At 35.8% G+C, this 20,238-nt stretch overlaps 1 protein-coding gene across 1 annotated transcript; it reads left to right on the top strand.

Annotated features, from left to right (window-relative positions):
* The first annotated feature begins 12,272 nt into the window (after window positions 1-12,272).
* Window positions 12,273-13,202, top strand: LOC134380152 (olfactory receptor 2A7). The gene has a single exon (XM_063099728.1). It carries the CDS (start codon window positions 12,273-12,275, stop codon window positions 13,200-13,202), a length of 930 nt encoding a protein of 309 aa, XP_062955798.1.
* Window positions 13,203-20,238: the final 7,036 nt, after the last annotated feature.

Below are 20,238 nucleotides of genomic sequence, written 5' to 3'. Positions count from 1 at the left end.
TTTTTTCTTTTTTAAAAAAAGAAAATCAACAAGAATGTAAAAGAACTCAAAATGCCATCAACCAAAATAGTCGAATTGGTATTTATCCAACATTCTATCCAATGACAGCAGAATGCACATTCTTTTCAAGTGCTGACAGAACATTTAACAAATTAGGCCATAAAGCATACCTCAACAAATTTAAAAGGAATAATAATTACATAGAGTGGGTTGAAACCAGAAATTAATATATAGAATCAAACTAGGAATTGATATAAGAAAGATAAGAAAATCTTCAAACACTTCAAATTTAAAAACACAGCTCTAAATAATCTATCAGGCAAAGAGAAAGTCTCAAGGGAAATAAAAAAATAAATGCATTGAACTGAATATAATTAAAATGCAACATATCAAAGTGCTGAGAAGAAAACTTATAGTGATAAATGCATGCATTAGAAAAGAGGAAAAGTCTCAAATAAATAATAGATCACCACCTCAAGAGGCTAGAAAAAGAAGAACAAAATAAGCAAGCAGAAGAATCAGATTAATGAAGAAAAGAACAGAAAACATCAAAATTTTTTAAAAATAAACAATAGTTAAAACAGTGAAAGAGCTGTTTCCTTTAAAAGATCAATAGAATTTAGCAACGTATAGCAGGACTTACAAAGAAAAGAGAAGACACAAATTTAAAATATCATAATGAAACAGGAGTTATCACTACAGACACTGCACATATCAAAGGATAATAAACGGATATTCAAACAACTCTACACAAATAAATTTGACAACCGAGAAAAAGTGAACCACTTCTCCAAAAAACACAAACTAGCTCAAATCACGCAATGTAAATAGATAATTTGAATAACCCCATAACTCAAGGAAATTGAGTTTGTAATTTAAAAATTACCAAAAAAAAAAAAACCTCCAGGCTTAGATGATTTCACTGGAGAATTATTCCTCATTTTTCAAAAAATTACACCTTGCTAAAGATTTGTCAATTTTATTTATCTTTTAGAAAAACCAACTTTTTGTTTCATTAATGTTTTGTATCATTTTTCAGGTTTCTATTTCATTTAGTTCTGCTATGATCTTATTATTTCTTTCCATCTACTAACTTTGGGTTTGGATTGTTCTTGTTTTTCTAGATCTTTAAGGTGAAGTGTTAGGTTGATTATTTGCCATCTTTCCATTCTTCTCAAGTAAGCATTTAATGTGATAAATTTCCCCCTTAGTAAAGTTTTTGCAGTATCCCACAGATTTTGGTATGATGTGTCATTATTTTCATTAGTTTCAAGAAATTTTTTGATTTCCTGTTTAATTTCTTCTTGGACCCATATATCATTAAGTAGGATGTTGTTTAATTTTCATGTGTCTGTATAGTTTCCAGAGTTTCATTTGTTATTGCTCAACATCACTCAGCATTGGGGAAATGTAAATCAAAACCACTTTGAGATGCCACTTCACTCCAGTCAGGATGGCTAATATCCAAAAGACTGAGAATGATAAATGCTGGAAAGGTTACAGAGGAAAAGGAACTTTCATACACTGTTGGTGGGACTGCAAAAAATGGTGAAGCCTTTATGGAAAATGGCATGGAGGTGCCTAAAACAATTACAGATAGATCTACCATATGACCCAGCTATTCCACTTCTGGGAATATACCCAGAGGAATGGAAATTATCATGCCAAAAGAATACCTGTACTCCAGTGTTTATTGCAGCACTGTTTACAATAGACAAGAGTTGGAACCAGCCCACATGTCCATCATCAGATGAGTGGATAAGGAAACTGTGGCATATCTACGCAATGGAATTCTACTCTGCTTTAAAAAAGAATGAAATACTATCATTCACAACGGCAAGGTTGGACTTAGAGAAAATTTTTATTAAATGAAACAAGTCAGGTACAGAAAGATAAATAATACATATTCTCATTTATTTGTGGGAGCTAAAAATAAATAAATAAATAAATACACAAACAAATAAAGGGTGGAGGGGACAAGACACAACAATCACAACAGATCCTTGAACTTGTAAAGACAAGTGGACAGATAGGATGGGGGAGGGCAGAGAGGGATGGGGGAAAGAGGAAGGGGTAAAGAGTCACAAAAATCAACTACAATGTATATTGAGAAGTTAAAATTTTAAAAAATAATAATTTAAATTAATTAATTAACTAATTAACACCAATCCCACACAATATTTTCCAGAAAATAAAAGAGAAGTAAACACTTCTCAATTCATTTTGTAAAGCCAATATTACCCTGACACCAGAACCAGGAAAAGAAACTATTAAAAAAAGAAAAAGGAAAACTAGAGATCGATATTCCTCACAAATAAGCAAAAATCCTTACTAAATATTAGCAAATAGAGTTCCACAGGGGAAAAAATAATGGAATTCCACACTGTGGCCAAAGCTGAGTTATTCCAGAAATGCAAGGTTGGTTAAATATCCAAAACCAATCAAAATAATCTACAATATTAACAAGCAAAAGAAAAAAAATTGCATGATCATATCAATTGATGCATAAAAAGCATTTGACAAAATTCAATAATCTTTCATTATAAAAGCTCCCTGAGAAGTCTTTCTATGGTTTGGATTTGATATGTCCAGTGTGGATCTCTTTGAGTTTTGCCCAATTGGATTTCTTTGAGCTTTTTTATATTAACATTTTTTATCAGATTTGGAGAGTTTTCAGCCATTATTTATTCAAATAAATAATGTTGTGCTGTGTCTTTCTCCTCCTCCTGAAAATCCCATTAAGTATATGTTGGTACTCTTTAAGATATTCCACAGGTCTCTGAAACTCTGTTAATTTTTCTTTATTATTATTTTTCCTGCTCCTCAGACTGAATAATCTCAGCTGACCTATCTTCAAGTTTGCTGATTCCTTCTTGTGCCATCTCAACTGTACTGTTGAGCCCCTCCAGTGAATCTGTCATTTCAATTATGCAATCCAGAATTTCTATTTGGTTCTGTTTTTATAATTTCTATCTTTTTATTTACATAGTCTGTTTACTGAGACATCATTCTTTCCTTTATATTCCTTTACTTTGTTAGACAAGATTTTCTTTAGTTCTTTGAACATATTTAAAATATTTAACATAAAATATCTAGGTCCAACGTATGGGTGTCCTCATATACAGCCTTTATTGATTGCTTTTTTTCCTTCCTTTCTTACTACTTTGCATAGTTCATAATTTTGGTTGAGAATTGGACATTTTACATAATGTAATGGGACAAGTCAAAGTAAGATTCTTCCCCATCCCTGGGATTTGTTATTGATACAATTCGTCATAGTTTTTGCTACTTGTTTTTTTAGTGAATTTTATTAACAAATTCCTCAAATTCTGTATTCTTTGTGATTTGTGACCAGTGAAGTCTCTACTCAGTTAGCTTAGTGGTCAGATAAAGATTGAACAAAGATTTCCTTAAATGTATGGAACCAATGACTTTCCCAGGCTTTGCTAAGTCATTCTGTGTGCATGTTGGGCCATGGCTTTGATACTCACCAAGCAACTGGCAACTCTGCTTTAGCCTTCAGTTCCTGCTTGTGCAGAGCCTCAAAGTCAGCCAGAGGTGAGAGCTCATGGCTTTCTCAGCTCTTTACTGAGCATGTGCACAGGCCTGAGTGTGTGCACAGCCCCAGGCATGCAAATGACCTTTAGATTCCCAGAAACATGTCATGTTTTAAAAGCCCCTATTGGTATCTCATCGTCTATCCTTTTAAGTTTTTAGGTTAGTCTATTATTTGTCCTAATTCTTAATCACCAGCTCAGAGAACTGCAAAATTAAAACACTAGCCTGTAATTGTTTTTAACAATGTTTCCTCATGAATAAGGTTTTTTAACTGGGCAAGGTCCAAACCAGGGTGTACTGTGAATATAAAATGTTATTTTTCAAAACTACTACAGAACTGGAGAGCAGGAGATAGTACTCATACTTGGGAAAATTAAAATGCAATAACGTTCACCCTGTTAATTGAAATTTAGCTGTATTTCTGGAATAAATGTTCATCAGAATGCTTTAAGCCTTTGGTTAATTACCAGAGTTCTAAAAACATTGATTCTGACTTTTTTTGCCAGGACCTTTAGTGTCTTTTATGGAGGAGTAAATTTTCTGTGATTCTTGCTCCACTATTTTTACTGACATCTGAGTTTAGGCTAAAGTCCAAAAGAAATTCAATGGAGGGAAGAATAGTCCTTTTGACAAATGGTGCTATAGCAATTGGACATCCATATGCACAAAAAAATACAAATCAACCCGTCTCACACCTTATACAAAAGTTAACTCAAAATGGATCACATACTTAAATGCAAAATATAGAAGTATAAACCTCTTAGAAAAAATATAGGAAAAAATACTCAGTATGTAGAGACATATAAAGAAATTTAAACTCCACACCAAAAGCATGATCTATAAAAGCAAAAATTCATACATTGTACTTTATCAAACTAAAATGCTTCACACTGTGGAAGACCATATTAAGAGTATAGAAAACAAGTTAATGACTGGGAGAAAACATTTACATATTACATATCCAACAAAGGACTACTATCAAATATAATTCTTAATATCAAATATAAAAGAATTCTTAAAACTCTACAGTAAAAAAAAAAAATTAAGAAACAGGCAAAATAAATGAAATGACTTTTCACTAGAAAGGCTATAGAAATCCCAAATAAGCAAAAGAAAAAGTATTCAACACCATTAGCCACTAGGAAAATGCTAGTTAAAACATAATTATATATCACCAATCAGAATCAGAATAACTAAAATAATAGTGACAATACCAAAAGTCGGTAGGAATGCAGAGAAACTGGATCAGCAACACACAGCTGGTGGGAGTGTGAAAAGGTACATCCACCTTGTAAAACAATTTGGCAGTTGCTTCTTTAAAAAATAAAGCAAATATGCAACAACTATCCAATCTGCAATTGCATACTTGAGCATTTATCTCAGAGAAATGAAGAATTATATTCGCACACACGCACACACATATATGCAAAATAAACAGGAAAAGAAACATGTATATAAATGTTTATAGCAGCTTTACTCATAATAGCCCCAAACTGAAACAATTCAAATGTCCATCAACAGATGAATGGATACACAAACTGTGGCACATCCATACCATAGAATACTGCTCAGAATAAAAAGGAATAGACTATTGATACATGCAGCAACCTTAATTAATCTCTAGAGAATTATGCTGAGTGAAAAAAAAAAAAGCCAGCAAAGGGTTATATACCATATAAGTCCACTAATATAAGAATCTTGAAATGACAAAATTATAGAAATGGAAAACAGGTTTGTGGCAGCACGGGGTTAAGGACAGAGTGGGATGAGAGGGAAGTGGGAATGGTCAGAAAAGGGCAAAAAAGGAGAGATTCTCATGGTGCAGAGATGTTCTGCATCTTGACTTTGCCAATGTCGATATCCTCACTGTGTTATTGTACGATAGTTTTGCAAGATGTTACCAATGGGGAAAACTGGACAAAAAACACAAGATCTTTTTGTATCATTTCTTATAACTACATATAAACCTACAATTATGTCAAAATAAAAGTTTAATTTAAAAAATAAAATTTTAAAAGTCAAAAACAAATGTTAAGACCCCATAATTCTTATACAAAAAATTACATTAAAATGCAAAGGACCTTAAATATCAAAACAATTTGAGAACAGAAGCACAAAATTGGAGGCTTTACACTTCTAATTACATGTCTTAATACAGAGCTACAGTAATCAAGACAGAAAGACAGAGTTGCATTAGTTTTAGGATAAATTAATGGAAGAGAACAGAGAGTAGAATAATATATCCACACATATTTGGTCAATAAATTCTTGACAGCAGTGCCAACATAATTCAATGGGGACATGCTTCACCATTGCAGTTGAATATCGGTATAGAAAAAAATGAAACTCAACCCCCATCTCACACCATACACAAAATTAATTTGGAGTACTTCTTACATCTAAACATGAAAATAAACAATTACTCTTCTAGGAGAAAATATGTATTACGTTTTTGTGACCTATGGCTAAGTAAAGTTTTCTTAAACAGGTAGCTAAAAGTACTAACATAAAAGAAGATATTAAAAATTTCTGTTCATCAGAAGAAAGTGAAGATGCAAGCCATGATCTGGGAGAAGATACCCTCAGTATACACGAGCAACTAAATACATATACCCAACAAAACACCGACATTCAGACTCTATAAAGAATGTATACAAATCAATGAGGGGGGAAAAAAAGAACTCAAAAAATGGGCAAAACACTTGAACAGGAACTTCATACAAGAGGGTGTCCAAAAGATCAATAAGCATATGGTAATGTGTTCAATATAATTAATCAACAATAAAATACAAATAAAGTTACAAAGAAATACCACAATGGCTAAAATTATAAAATTAATAATATCAAATGCTGGTAAGAGTTTCAAATTGTACAGACCACATTGGAAAACTGCTTGACAATATGTACTGAAAACAAACATGTGATTTTCCTATAATTCAGCAATGCTATTCTTTGGTATATACCCACTAAAATCATGTGTAAGAATATTCCTGAAAGCTTTAGTCACAACAGGCAAAAATAAGAAATAACCCAAATGTCCATGAGTAATAGAATAAATGAATTGTCTTCATATTGAATATTACACAGCATAAAAAAAGAACTACTGATACACACCACAATGTGAATGAATGTCAAAACATTATATTGGGTCAAAGAAGCCAGACACAACGTTTACATACTCTATAATTCATTTATAAGAGGCTCAAAACAGGCAAAGATAGTCTGTTGTAACAGAAGTTGAAATAGTGGTTACCGCAGGGTAGGGAAATAATTTCTGGCAGGAAGTGAAAGTGGGAGGAGGGGAAAACAAAAAGGAATTTTTGGTTGTGGTAGAGATGTTCTATACTTTGATCTAGATGGCTGTTACACAGATGTACTGATATATAAAAATTCATTGAGCTTTACACTTAATATTTATAGCTCTAGCATTTGGGCTATTTGACCAGCAGGCTGCATGGACTTGGAGGAATCCTTGGTAGCCAAAGATGTCATGTACATATCTGGCAAGCCCCAGAAGTTGAATCACAGGACACTGGGATTCTGAATCGTGGCTTTTTCCTCTACAGCAGAAAACAATACTTTCAAAACACAATCTGTCACATGCTGGTGAGCCTTGGTAGAGACTGATGATAGGATATCAAGTAACTATAAATCCAAAATTGTCATCTTGAGCTAAAGAGCTATCAGACCCACCAAGTCATAAGATTGAGTGGTCACAGTAGCCATCTATCCTACAAAGGATGCAGTACATCTTAGGGCAAGAGCAAGTACAGAGAACAAAAGCTGAATGAACAGTCGGCCCAGATCCCCACATCACCTGTATCATAGATGCCACTCCCTCAGCTTATACGACTACGGTCTCCTAGGGGTTTTCTACAACCAGCTGACAATCTAGTAAACAAGCCAAGCCCAGTGCAAGGATGATTTGGCTAGATATGTTGATTCGGCTAAATATATCACTTAGGTATGGGACCTTAAAGGTAATCCATCCCAATGCCTGTATTAGTCAGGGTTCTCCAGAGAGATAGAATCAATAGGATATGTTATAAATATGTGAGAGGGGATTTATTAGGGGAATTAGCCCACACAACTGTGAAGAGAAATCACACAATAGGCCATCTGCAAACTGGATGCCGGTAGCATGGCTCAGTCTGAAGACCTCAAAACCAGGAAAGCTGAGGGTGTCTTTGGTGTAAGTCTTGGAACCCAAAAGCTGAAGTGTCTTCAGCTCTGATGTCAACAGACAGAAGAGAAGAATGTATTCCAGCTCCAGTGGATAGACGGCAAGATTCACCTATTTTCCCTCAGTTTTTTGTTCTCTCTGGGCCCCCAGAAGATTGGATGTTTCCCACTCATATTGGGGGCAGAACTTACCCACCCAGTCCAGTCAGGCTCTCATACTAATCTCTTCTGGAAACACCCTCATGGACACACCTAGAAAGATAGCTTTACCAGGTTTCTCAGTATTCCTTAATCTAATCAAGTTGACACCTAAAATTAACCTTCACAATGCCCATAGCTGGCAATTCACTCACTCACCATTTATGAAGAGAAAAGTAGCCTGAACTGAGAATACACACAGACTCCTGCAAATTGGCAAATGGTTTGAATAGCTAGTCCTGAGTCTGGAAGAAGCACATTGGACTATTAGGTGAATGGAGGTATGGGGAAGAGACATGGGAAGGGAATGTAAAGTGTGAGGACCTGTGTACCTCACATTATTGCCAACCAGAGACATTGTTGCAGAAGAGGAACTCAACGATGGAGAACAGGATGACTCAACCAGTAGACAGATGTCAGCCATCCTCTACTCTCAGTCACCCCAGTGATTGCACAGTGAGCGCACAAACTCAGGAGCCATAGCAAAAGATATGGAAGCTTTGCATGAGCCCAGCAACACAGGCTGCCCCTCACTAAGGCTGCTTTATTCTGATGCTCTATTCGGTAAAATTTCTGTCCTGTCACCAGCAGAGACCAGTGCTGGGCCCTCAGTTTGGTACCTTCCTCTCAAGGAGACAATATCAGTTGGTCATGCTGATTAAATCAGATTCCGTTCACCCTGTATAGGGCAATGATTCATTGTGATTGCAAATGGTATATATATCCCAAGTATGGATTTCCCTTTCCTGTCTGCAGTCTTAGCCAATACCTCTACTGGAGGCCTATCAGAGTATCTGATTCACTGATATGGTTTCCTGCATTACATCACCTCAAATTCAACAGACCCACTTCACAGAAAAGGAAATGAAAATGGGCACGTGACCAAGGGATTTGCTGGTCCCAACACGTAGTGTATTACTCAGAAATTGTTGACCTGATAGAAACTGTGATCTGACACAGCTTCAAGGCACTGGATTGTTGATAACACCCTGCAAAAGTGGAATGCTGTCCACCATGTATATACTGTGATAGTAGTAGAAGCCTCCTCTGATCACAGAATACAAAGATTCATCTTGATCAGTAAGGGTTGAGAGAACCAGAGCTGGCTCCATTTGCTTTTGCAGAGCTCTATCCTCGTAAGGGCAGGGCCAGACATGATTTAAATGGAGAAATTCTCAAAAGTGTGCTTTGCTCAGCCCTCGTGCCTCAGTCTTTCTTCTTCCAGAGAGGTCAACAAGCCCCAGGGCTTGTTTAACATGAATCCCTAACATGCATGCCCACACATCTGCAGATTTGTGCCTAAGCATGTAGGGTCTGAGTTTCCAAATAAAATGATCCAATGATTAAAACCTTGGAATTTGAGTTTATTCTCCTACCAGCTTCAGGGCAGTTGGGAAATCAGACTACACTAAAATATACATGTCTGCAAAAATTAAAGTCAAGGTTTTATTTTGATGTCAAGCAAAAACCAGGCATGGATCTTTGCATTTCCCCAAGTGTCTCCTGAATGTTTGGAGACTGGACAACATAAAAATTAATGAAACTGTAACAAATTCACATATTTGAGTAGCTGTAATGGTCATGTGTTCAGAGGGTATGAGTTTATATTTGTTCATCCTTTCAGTTAGGAAGGCCTTACTGTTCTTCCCTTAGCCCATAAAGATCTGCTATCTCTATGGCTCCCTCAAAGAGAAAGAGACAAAGACTCAATCCTCTGCCTGCTGGAAGAATAACAGTGGTTGGGCTCTCCATGTCTCTATAGAACCCATGCTAGTGCAAGTGAGACCTATTGTCTGTGCACTACACAAATCTCTTGTGACAATTGGGAAGGTGCCCTGTGGAGATGATAAATTAACAAACCCTGCCCATCTCAAAGGCAACTTGAAGAGCCAAGATCCTTCCTTCGCAGTTCTCAGATGAGTAGCAGGGCTTCCAGCACCATCAGTAAATTCAGCCACACATATAGAAATGCTTATCATTTCTGCATGAAGATTAATCATGGTCCTTATAAAACAACCATCTCTAGACACCCAGATTTCCAAATTGCTTTTGTGAGTTCTGGTCAAGTATAATTTAAATTTTTTTTATTGTTAGTCTTTACTCTCATACTTAAATGTCATGCAAAAGTACCTTGTTACTTAATGCTCAAATTCTGCTTATTGATGGTTTTAGATAATAGAAGAATCTGAGTAAAATATATTAATGGTTATCAATATATTATTAATTAATGTCAATATATTAATATAATCCATATATTAATGGTTATTTTTGACTGGTAGCTATTTCTTTATTATTATTAGCATATTCATTACTACAAATCACGATTTTTCTTTATGCACTTTACCTGACCTGTCTCTCCCCCCATCTTTAGTAACCTTAGCTTTGTTCTCTTCTTCAGAAAGTTCAATGAATTGTGGTCTTTCTTTCTTTCTTTCTTTCTTTCCTTCCTTCCTTCCTTCCTTCCTTCCTTCCTTCCTTCCTTCCTTCCTTCCTTCCTTCCTTCCTTCCTTCCCTTTTTCTTTCTTTCTATGTTTCCTCCTTCCTTCCTTTCCACCCAGTTATAAGTGAGAACATGTGGTATTTCTCTTTCCTTGTCTGGCTTATTTCACTTAACATGATTTTCTACAGACTCATCCATGTTGCTGCAAATGGCAGAATTTCCTTCTTTTTTATGGCTGACTAGTATTCCATTGTGTGTGTGCGTGTGTATGCACATATATATATATACACACACACACACACACACACAACATGTTCTTTATCCAGTCAACTGCTGAAGGACATTTACATTGGCTCCATATTTTGGCTATTGTAAATACTGGTAGCTATTTTTTAAGGTGAAGAGATATATGTGTGCAAGTGATTTTCTGGAAAACATTTAATATTACCAAAACAAGCCAGTACTTTATTTAAAAAAAAAAAAAAAAAAACAACTAGGCTTAAAATGTCACATAAATAAATAAGTGTTTATTTATTTACAAATAATTTATTGATAAATATTATGAGGCCACACAGAGTCTGGGCAACGAGCAGAAGCTCAGAGTTTTGGTCACTGATAGTTCCATTCTCAGAACAAAATTAAGTAAATAGTATAAAAATCAATGAATACCTGCAAATTATTTTATTTTCACCAGCCTGAACATAACAGTTATCATTAGAATGGTGGTAGGAGAGGTTCAATGCAAATAGGATGATTTTTAACGGGGTTTGCAGTCTTAGATTTATAGTTTTATGGCTATTTAAATTGAAGATTATTGCTCATCCCCACTTTCTCCAAGAGAAGATGATCTTACATAAAAAATAATAAAATTTAAGCAAGATGGGCAATGTCATATTTGTATCTACATTTACATTGTGGAATCATCGAGTTAGAAAGACAATTTAGTACAATCTCTGAGAATTCAGAGACCCCTTCAGCAGCGTTCCTCACAGAAGTCACCTTGCTATTGACAATCCCCTGCAGACACAGTGCCTAAACTGTGCATTCTAGAGTATTCATCACTACTGAATCAAAGATCCAATAAAGTTATTGACCCTGTATTTATGTTTAGGTAATAACAATACAAGTCTATTCAGTCCTCACATAAATGCTTATCCGAACATGAATTGTGAAAAATTAAATAACAAAAAATAAGATTTTAGGCTGAAAAGAAGTCTACATTTGAATAAGAAGAGAATTTGTGAGACAGTTGCTGTGGAGATGTCAATTGATGCAGGAGAGGCAAGAGTGTTTAGACAGGCAGGTAAAAAGTGAGTGGCCAATTGTGTATTTGGCCAGAGGTGTCTCTACCCTAAAGATACCCTGCCCTTAATGGAACCCTGCAACTAGAGGTTAGACTTAATGCAGTTTTAAGACTTTAACATGTGTATCAGTTAGGATTCATTGTTTCTGGAAAAAATTAAAACAGGATAACTCTGAACAATATAAGCAAAGAAAAACAGAATTTATCTGAAGGATATGAGGCAGCTTACTGAATCAAAAAAACATTGTGTATTAGGTTGACATGTGACAATATATCTATTTTGAAATTTTAGCCTCTGTTAAAAATATTAACATCAAAAAAACATGTATATATGTGTATATTTGTATATATATATGTACATACATACATACATATATATATATGTACATACATACATACATATATATATATATAAATTTTCTTTTAGGATTGTAAATAGTCTTTAAACATTCATTTAACAACACAAAAATTCACTGCAACTATCTCTGAACACTTTTATACCACACAAAAGGGTATCAAAAAACATAAATCTGTTTTTAAACACTTTTCTTAAACCATGAACACTAACTCAGTTTCCTTTGTCATAAGGATATGGGACACAATATAACGTCCATCACAGAGTTCATCCTACTGGGATTTCCCCTGGACCCAAGGGTTCAAACGCTTCTCTTTGGGCTCTTCTCTCTGCTCTATGCCTTCACCCTGCTGGGGAATGGGGTTATCCTGGGGCTCATCTCTCTGGACTCCAGACTGCACACCCCCATGTACTTCTTCCTCTCACACCTGGCCGTCGTTGACATCGCCTATGCCTGCAACACGGTGCCCCAGATGCTAGTGAACCTCCTGAATCCAGCCAAGCCCATCTCCTTCGCTGGCTGCATGACTCAGACCTTTCTCTTTTTGGCTTTTGCTCACACTGAATGTCTCCTCCTGGTGGTCATGTCCTATGATCGGTATGTGGCCATCTGCCACCCCCTCCGATATTCTGCCATCGTGAGCTGGAGAGTCTGCACCACCCTGGCAGTGACTTCTTGGACCCTCGGTGTCCTTCTGTCCTTGATTCATCTAGTGTTACTTCTACCTTTACCCTTCTGTAGGCGCCAGAAAATCAATCACTTTTTCTGTGAAATCATGGCTGTTCTCAAACTTGCCTGTGCAGATACCCACATCAATGAGAACATGGTCTTGGCTGGAGCAATTTCAGTGCTGGTGGGACCCTTCTCTACAATTGTAGTCTCTTATATGTGCATTCTCTATGCCATCCTTAGGATCCAGTCAAAGGAAGGTCAAAGAAAAGCCTTCTCCACCTGCTCATCTCACCTCTGTGTAGTTGGACTCTTTTACAGCACAGCCATTATCATGTATGTTGGACCCAGATACGGGAACCTCAAGGAGCAGAAAGAATATCTCCTGCTGTTTCACAGCCTTTTCAATCCCATGCTCAACCCCCTGATCTACGGTCTGAGGAACTCAGAAGTGAAGAATACTTTGAAGGGAGTGCTGGGGATACAGAGAGCTTAATGAAAAGATTATGGCATCATGGTTAACAGTGACCTCGCAAGTTCTTATTTTAAAATGTTCTTAATCCAACTCAGCATGTAAATTACCTGAGACACTAATTTAAAATAGAGCTATTTCCTGCCCTACCATTGGATGACTGATTCAGTAGATGTGGGATAAATTCTAGAAATCCATGTCTTCAAATATTATCAACAGCAGATTGCAGTGCAAGTAGTCCACACCAGGACCAGGATTTGGATGCCACAGATACAGAACAATACACTTTATAATATCTTCATCAAGCCAAGATCCAGCCCCATATCTTCCAGAATGTTTTCCCCAAAACACCAGTTCCTCAAGAGGACTTCAAAAATAAATTCTGTAGTCAAATAAGTTTGAGAGTTATTGTATATTAGATGCCTCACTATAGGGCTTGCAATTAATAGCAGTGTAGTGAAAGCTGCAAAAATTTCTTTCATCAAGAACTCTATTCCAGTTTTTAGCCAGTGTTTTCAAACTTATTTGATCACATAAAGTATTTTTTGTAACACTTATTAACAGTTTCCTGGAACAGGAGATCTTGATCTAGATTGACTCATTGTTAATACATCCTGCAACCACCATCTAGGCCAGAATGATTTTTTTTTTTGCTTTAATGCAAGGTGAGCCTCTAAAGAGGATGTAGGTCTGAGTATATTGCCCTAGGTTGACCTGTGAGAATCTGTGCTTTATTCGGGTACAGAAAGTGAGGGTCACTGTGTCTCCTTTCCAATAGTGGATCATTTGGAGATAATCTACAGATCTCCTTCATTTAGGATCAACAATCCTAGATAAGCTTCAGGGGATGACCTCATGCAATTTCACAATCTTCTAAACTTAAGCTTAATAAAAATATGATTCTGTATACATTTTCTTCTATTTGCACACTGCATTAAATCAATGTAATTTTTCTGTCTCAAAGTTTTAAACACGTAACCAATTTGATCACAGAAATCTGGAAAGATTTAAAAAACCACTGCCTACATAGTTAAAAGCTGTGTCAGTTTGATACACCATAGAAAACATGTAATTTTGAGATGTTGCAATTCCCAAGGTTTAAGTTTCCTGTCGCAAAGGGACTGAACTCAGAATCTCCCTACTTCAGAATAGAGATTAGAGAATAATTCCAACCGTGGATGTACACTTGTGGTTTGTGCCCTAGAAGACCCTCCCCCAGGCTGGTTCTAATAAGTCCCACTGGGGCGCCTTGGCCCCTCCTTGGACTCCCCAATCCACTCCAGGCCTCTCTAAACAGCTCCTTACAGCATCTCCACTCCTTGGAGTGTTGCTAGGAGTCAGCTGATTTTTCAGGATTCTTTCTTCCCACTTCTGCAGCAACACAATAGACCCAGATTCCATCAGGGAGAAGCTGAACTCTAGAGGTTAATGCCAGGAACTTATTCATTGTCACCCTCATCCTGACAAGTTCCCCTGAACCAATTGGAGATCAGGGAATGAGGGCAGTGCTAGGATTCATAAAATTCAAATAATGCCAAGTATTTGGGGATTGTATTGAGAGATGTTGTCTCAGAGGTGTGTTCTGTGGCTGTCTGAATTTCCTAATCATGCATCCTGCTGGAGAGGAGAACAGAAATAAAAAAAGCCAGTTGCTGTGTCTCTTCTTCCCAGCAGAGGTAGGTATGCACAACGTCTCATGGCCCAGCCCCTCCAGTGAGCCCTCAAGAGCTGCCAGCTAGGTTGAACTCATCAGAGCATTAAACCTCCTTTTCTGAGGATTCTGATTCATTTGCAATCAGGAGCAGAAGCAAGGGTTCTGCGGCTCCCACGGAAACTCCCAGAAAGCAGAACCATGTCCCAACCTTCAGGTGCTTTCCCCTTCTGACATTCTTGAGCGCAAATATGGGAGATGACCAGGTTGCCTTATTTTATTTTACCATAAATTCTAGTTAAACATATTGGAGCACCTATTCTGATTAACTACCCCTCTGTTACTGCCACTCATTTTTTACATTTTGGGAAGTAAAGTAAATGATCTCTATTAATACTGAACATATATACTCATCATTCATATTCTATATAAATAGTTCCAGGTAAAAATTAGATGCACATTTGATAGACAAAGTATGTAAAGATTTTTTAAATTTTGTTAACTTTGTTCTATTGGTAGAGAAATATTCATATGATAAAGATTTGTTTGGGAAAGATGACACTAAAAAAAGTAAGAAATTTTGGTACTATGGATTGAGATGAAATATATGGAATAGTTTTCCTAGCCAAAGGAGATTATAGCAGAGTATATTATGGAGTGACGTTACATTTCAGAAAAATTAATGTATGTTGTTTACTTTATAAATTATGAATGCATTTAATTCTTGTCAGCATGGCCACAGTATGTACTATTAGAATAGACTCATATTTATTGCAATGGAATACGAAGCCAAATGGACACTTGATCTATGTCTTATACTTATCTTTAATTCAGCATAGCTTAAAGACAGTATCAGGCACCTAGAATATGCTCAATAAATAAGTTAGATATTCTGTACCTTGGAGAATAAGTCTTTGTTGTAGAGATGGAAAGAGTATAGGAAAGGACTGAGGTGTTAAGTGGTAGTGTAGTAAAGTGGGAGAAGGATGAGATAGTCAATAATGCTTTATATTTTCTTTATATATAGGATTTTTATGTTTAACGTCTACTTTTTACTTACTTCTGCTCTGCCTCCTAAAGCACATTTTCACAATAAAATCTTCACAAGCTCAGAACCATCAACCTGCTGCTCTGTGTGCTCCTACAGTGCCCAATACATAGGAAGTACTCAAGAGAATTATCAATTATTATTTTCAACCTTTGACAGATTATTGAATAGAATGTAATTACATGAAATTGACAACTAGTTCTTCTTCATGGTCCAAAATAGTGCCTGTATCCAGAAAAATCATGTGCCTTTTCAATCCTTACCCCATACAACAACTTTGCAAAGTCTTGGTTTATAACACGTAAAACAATAAGATAAACTGGTTTTCAGTTCTCCCTTTTTACTTACAAGTAAATGGCCACAGAGTTTAGTTGAACTATGGATTAACAATAGGTGAACATTGCAGATTCTGCTTTACCCATTGCCACTACTTTTAAAAAGAACCTGCCACTACATCAAATTTGGAAATTTACTTTTTAAAAGACAGGTTCCATCAAGTTCTGATGCTTTGTTTTTATATGAAGAAATTATTTCCCTCTGAGATATTTATTTTAGAATTTCAGAATTGTCTGATCACTTATTAACCAGATAATTTTCCATTTATTAAATTCTCAAATTGCACATATATAAATTAATGTAGAAGACTATGCCTAAAAATTATGTTTGGAACTGAAATGTATTTCAAAGTGGAGCCACCCCTTTTCACTCCTCCAGCCTTAATTTGTTTGGTTTACATTTTATTGTTTTAAACTAATATTAGGTATGTCATATAGGTATCAAATAAAATAAGAAAAAAATAGATAAAAGAAGTATATTCAAAATTCAAGTGTTTAAAGACTTTGTGAATACTTCAGTTGTTCTCATAAAACTTTTTAAATCCTGGTTTAATACAGATCACCAGAAATAAAATTCTTCTGAATCATAGCACTTTATTTCCTTTGAGAGGAATAGGATGAACTGGGCATAATGATAGCAGACTTACTTTAAAAGAAACCAGATCTAATACAAGGACACCAATACTTAAGTGCTTTTGTTCACTTTTGTTATTTATTCATTTACTTTTTATTCAGTAAATGTTCATTAATTGCCAGGGATATAAAAATAAGCAAACCTACTTCACTGCTTCAAAAGAAGTCAAGATTGAAACAAATAGGGCTACTGTGCTAAGAGAATATTAATGTACTTTGAGTTTTTCATCTGTCTTTCAGTTTGGCTCTCAAATAATCATGGTTTATGCTGTGAGTTTTTTTCTTTTCTTCATGTTTTCATCTTGAGGGAAATAAAGGAAATTTGGGAAGGAAAATTCTTATTTTATAAGTGGCTGTATTCAAATGCATCTTTCACAGACAATGATTTTCCTACACCTCTTGTGTTTAAAAAATAAATTTAGACAGTTGTCAAGAAAAGAAATTTTTACTATTGACCTAAAATCAAATAAGCCCCCATCATGTGGGAGGAACTTTTTAGTATATATTAAGATTATTTTTGCATTGAGGTGATTTAGTCATTCATCAGTAATGTTTATACAAAAATAGACACCTCATCTGTTGCTGTTAGGAACGGATCAGTTTCTTTCCCTGAGTCTTGCTTAAGTGAGGTTACATTTGGTTCAGGGTCTGGTCCTCACTTTTTAGATCCAGCTTTGGAAATTCTGTTTAGGAATGGCATCATGCTATCCAAAAGCATAATAGGACAATGTATAAGCCAGAATATCTAAATGTTCATTTATTTAAAATTCAAGCTATAACTACAAAATGAGCAAAGAACTTTCCTAATCAGCACTTTGCTTCTTAGTAGAAATATCTGCTCAAGAAAATAATTACTTAAGGAATGATTGGTGAACATGAATCTGAGCAAAAAGGGCTAATCAGAGGTTATGCTTGCTAGGATTACTGACTGCTTTTCACCCAAACTGTCCATTTAGACTGTCGACATAGAACCACCAGGTGACTAGAGTCCTTGTGCCAACTGGTTCCCTAGTTCCCTTTTTCTGAAGATTAAGGATGCACTGCCAAACGCTGCCCCCATGACCTGATGTCTACACTGCATATTGATCACCTCCCTTCTTTTTCCTACAGTCTTTCTTCATACAGGTATGTATCCTGTACAACTGACTGCATTTGGGTTCACTGAATCAATCAATCATCCTGCCCTGCCTTGCAGAGATTGCATCAAAGAGCCTGGAGTGGACTTTTGAAGGCTCCCTAAACTCTCCACTCTCATGTTTTCTAATATTGTCTTGTTTTTCATTTCTAGATTGTTATTCTCATCAATTACATGTGAGTTTCACAAGTTTATTTCTCAGGATGCAATCCTGTCTGTCATATCCAATTTCCTCTGGTAGCACTCCTTGACATATCCATTGGAACTGGACAGTTGAACTAGCAACTAGCAAAAAACAGTGCCTTTCCTCACATGAATCCTGGAAAAGTGGCTAAGTCTCAAGTTATTTGGCCCTTGCAATGGCACTGATGAACGTTTGTACTAGAAAACATATTGAATCTCAACATGAGAAAACCATGATCTAAGATCTACAGCCAAAAAACCAAATTCATCAATTTAGCATACTGTCAATTCATAGACTAAACATCTAACCACTACTTTGTTCCTTCTGCCATTTGTCAAGTGACAAACTGAATTATCAATTTGTCAATAATTTGTTTCTGTTAGCTGAATATGACAGTTCTTGTTGTGGAGGTCAGCCACTGTTTTGCAGCTTAAATAGCAATTTATCGTGTTTTGAATTTCAGGTACAGTTGATGTTACAAACATGAAGGATTGAATTAACACAAGATGGGTCTACTTCTTCCTTATTTTCATTGTAACCTGTGACCTTTTGTATTCTCTTGATTCATGGATTTTCTATCTTTAGAAAATCTAGAAAGGGAAGCTTGTACAGATAGTGCATGATAAATTATGCCTGCAATTATTTTCACATACATGTTCATAGGCACCCACCATAGGTACCCTCCAAATCCTTGAGAGCATATGGGAACACACACATATTTACACCAATGCACGCAAAGGCCAGACTGGTAATACCAGGTTGTTTGATTAAACACAGATTGCCCTAATCTCTATAGGTTGCATCAGAAAAATAATAGATCTGCAACTTAACCAGTGCCACTTTAGACAAGCCCAAGTACAAAATGGCGCCACCCACCTCCTCCCCTCCCCTCCCCCCTTCCCTTTACGAGAAGCCTCCTGACTTAAACAGAAACCCCTTTTGCTTCGCAAGGATGCATTTCTCCACCCCGATCCACATTAGCATAATGCCCCTCCTTGATGGTATCAGCCAGCTCTTGGTGCCAACATACCAATATAAGCTCTATCTACCACCCCCACACCTGGTGCTGTCCCCCATTTTCAGGTAAGTCCTGGGCCCTGTGCCACTCTGAGCACAGCCCAGCAGATTTCTTTCTTTAATAAAGCTTGAACAATACCGGCGTCTCAGTTCATTTTATTTCAAAAAACACCTGTGATGAAAGAATAATTCTGTGAATCACCCAGTTAACCAGTTGACATATTGTCAAATATTGGTTTGTTTCCATTTTCCAAGACAATAATACACATTTTGGATACATATATGCATACATAATATATGAGTGTGTATATAGATAGGTAAATAGATAGAGAGATATCTATATATAATATTACATATATCATTATCTCTCTCTCTATATATATATCATATCCATTGCCTCCTTCCTACTCCCCAACTCAAAACATTTCATATTATATACCTATATCAAAACATCATAGTGTACTTCGTAAATATACACAATTATAATTTGTCAAACAAAAATAACAGTAAAAATTTTCAAAGTGGTTTTACGACATGCTTTTTGTGATTCACATAAAGCACTCTTTAATCTCTATGTAGGATTTAGATACTAATAGTAACTCAATCACAATTTCTACCAAAGTAAGTAAAATTCTTTTATTTTCCAGGACTATTCTCGTTTTCTAAGCTCTTTCATTATCGACTATTTCTACTATCTGGTAATTCTCTTACAGATTTGTACATATGAAGCTCTGAACGAATCCATGCCTCACTGTTATTTTATTTATATACTTGTTTTATATTTCTTAATTCCATCAGCACATCAATGGCTCTAGGTAGCTAATCACTAGTGGTATACTCTTCTTCTAAAACTTAGATGTCAGATTATGAATTTAGCTTGTAGATGAACACTTAATTTAAAATTTTTTTTAATAGGTAAGATTTCATTTTTCATTTATAATTGAAGGAGTGCTTAAAGGTGCTTACCAATAATTTTCCACACACCAAAAATCCACGAAACAATAAATAAAATAGATGTTTCAAAATAATTGTGTATGGCTCTTTCTTTAATAGTGAA

This window comes from Cynocephalus volans, chromosome 6 (assembly GCF_027409185.1).
Source record: "Cynocephalus volans isolate mCynVol1 chromosome 6, mCynVol1.pri, whole genome shotgun sequence".
Lineage (NCBI taxonomy): Eukaryota > Metazoa > Chordata > Mammalia > Dermoptera > Cynocephalidae > Cynocephalus > Cynocephalus volans.
The sequence above is the reverse complement of the archived record's forward strand: the minus strand, read 5'-3'. Positions and strand labels throughout refer to the sequence as shown.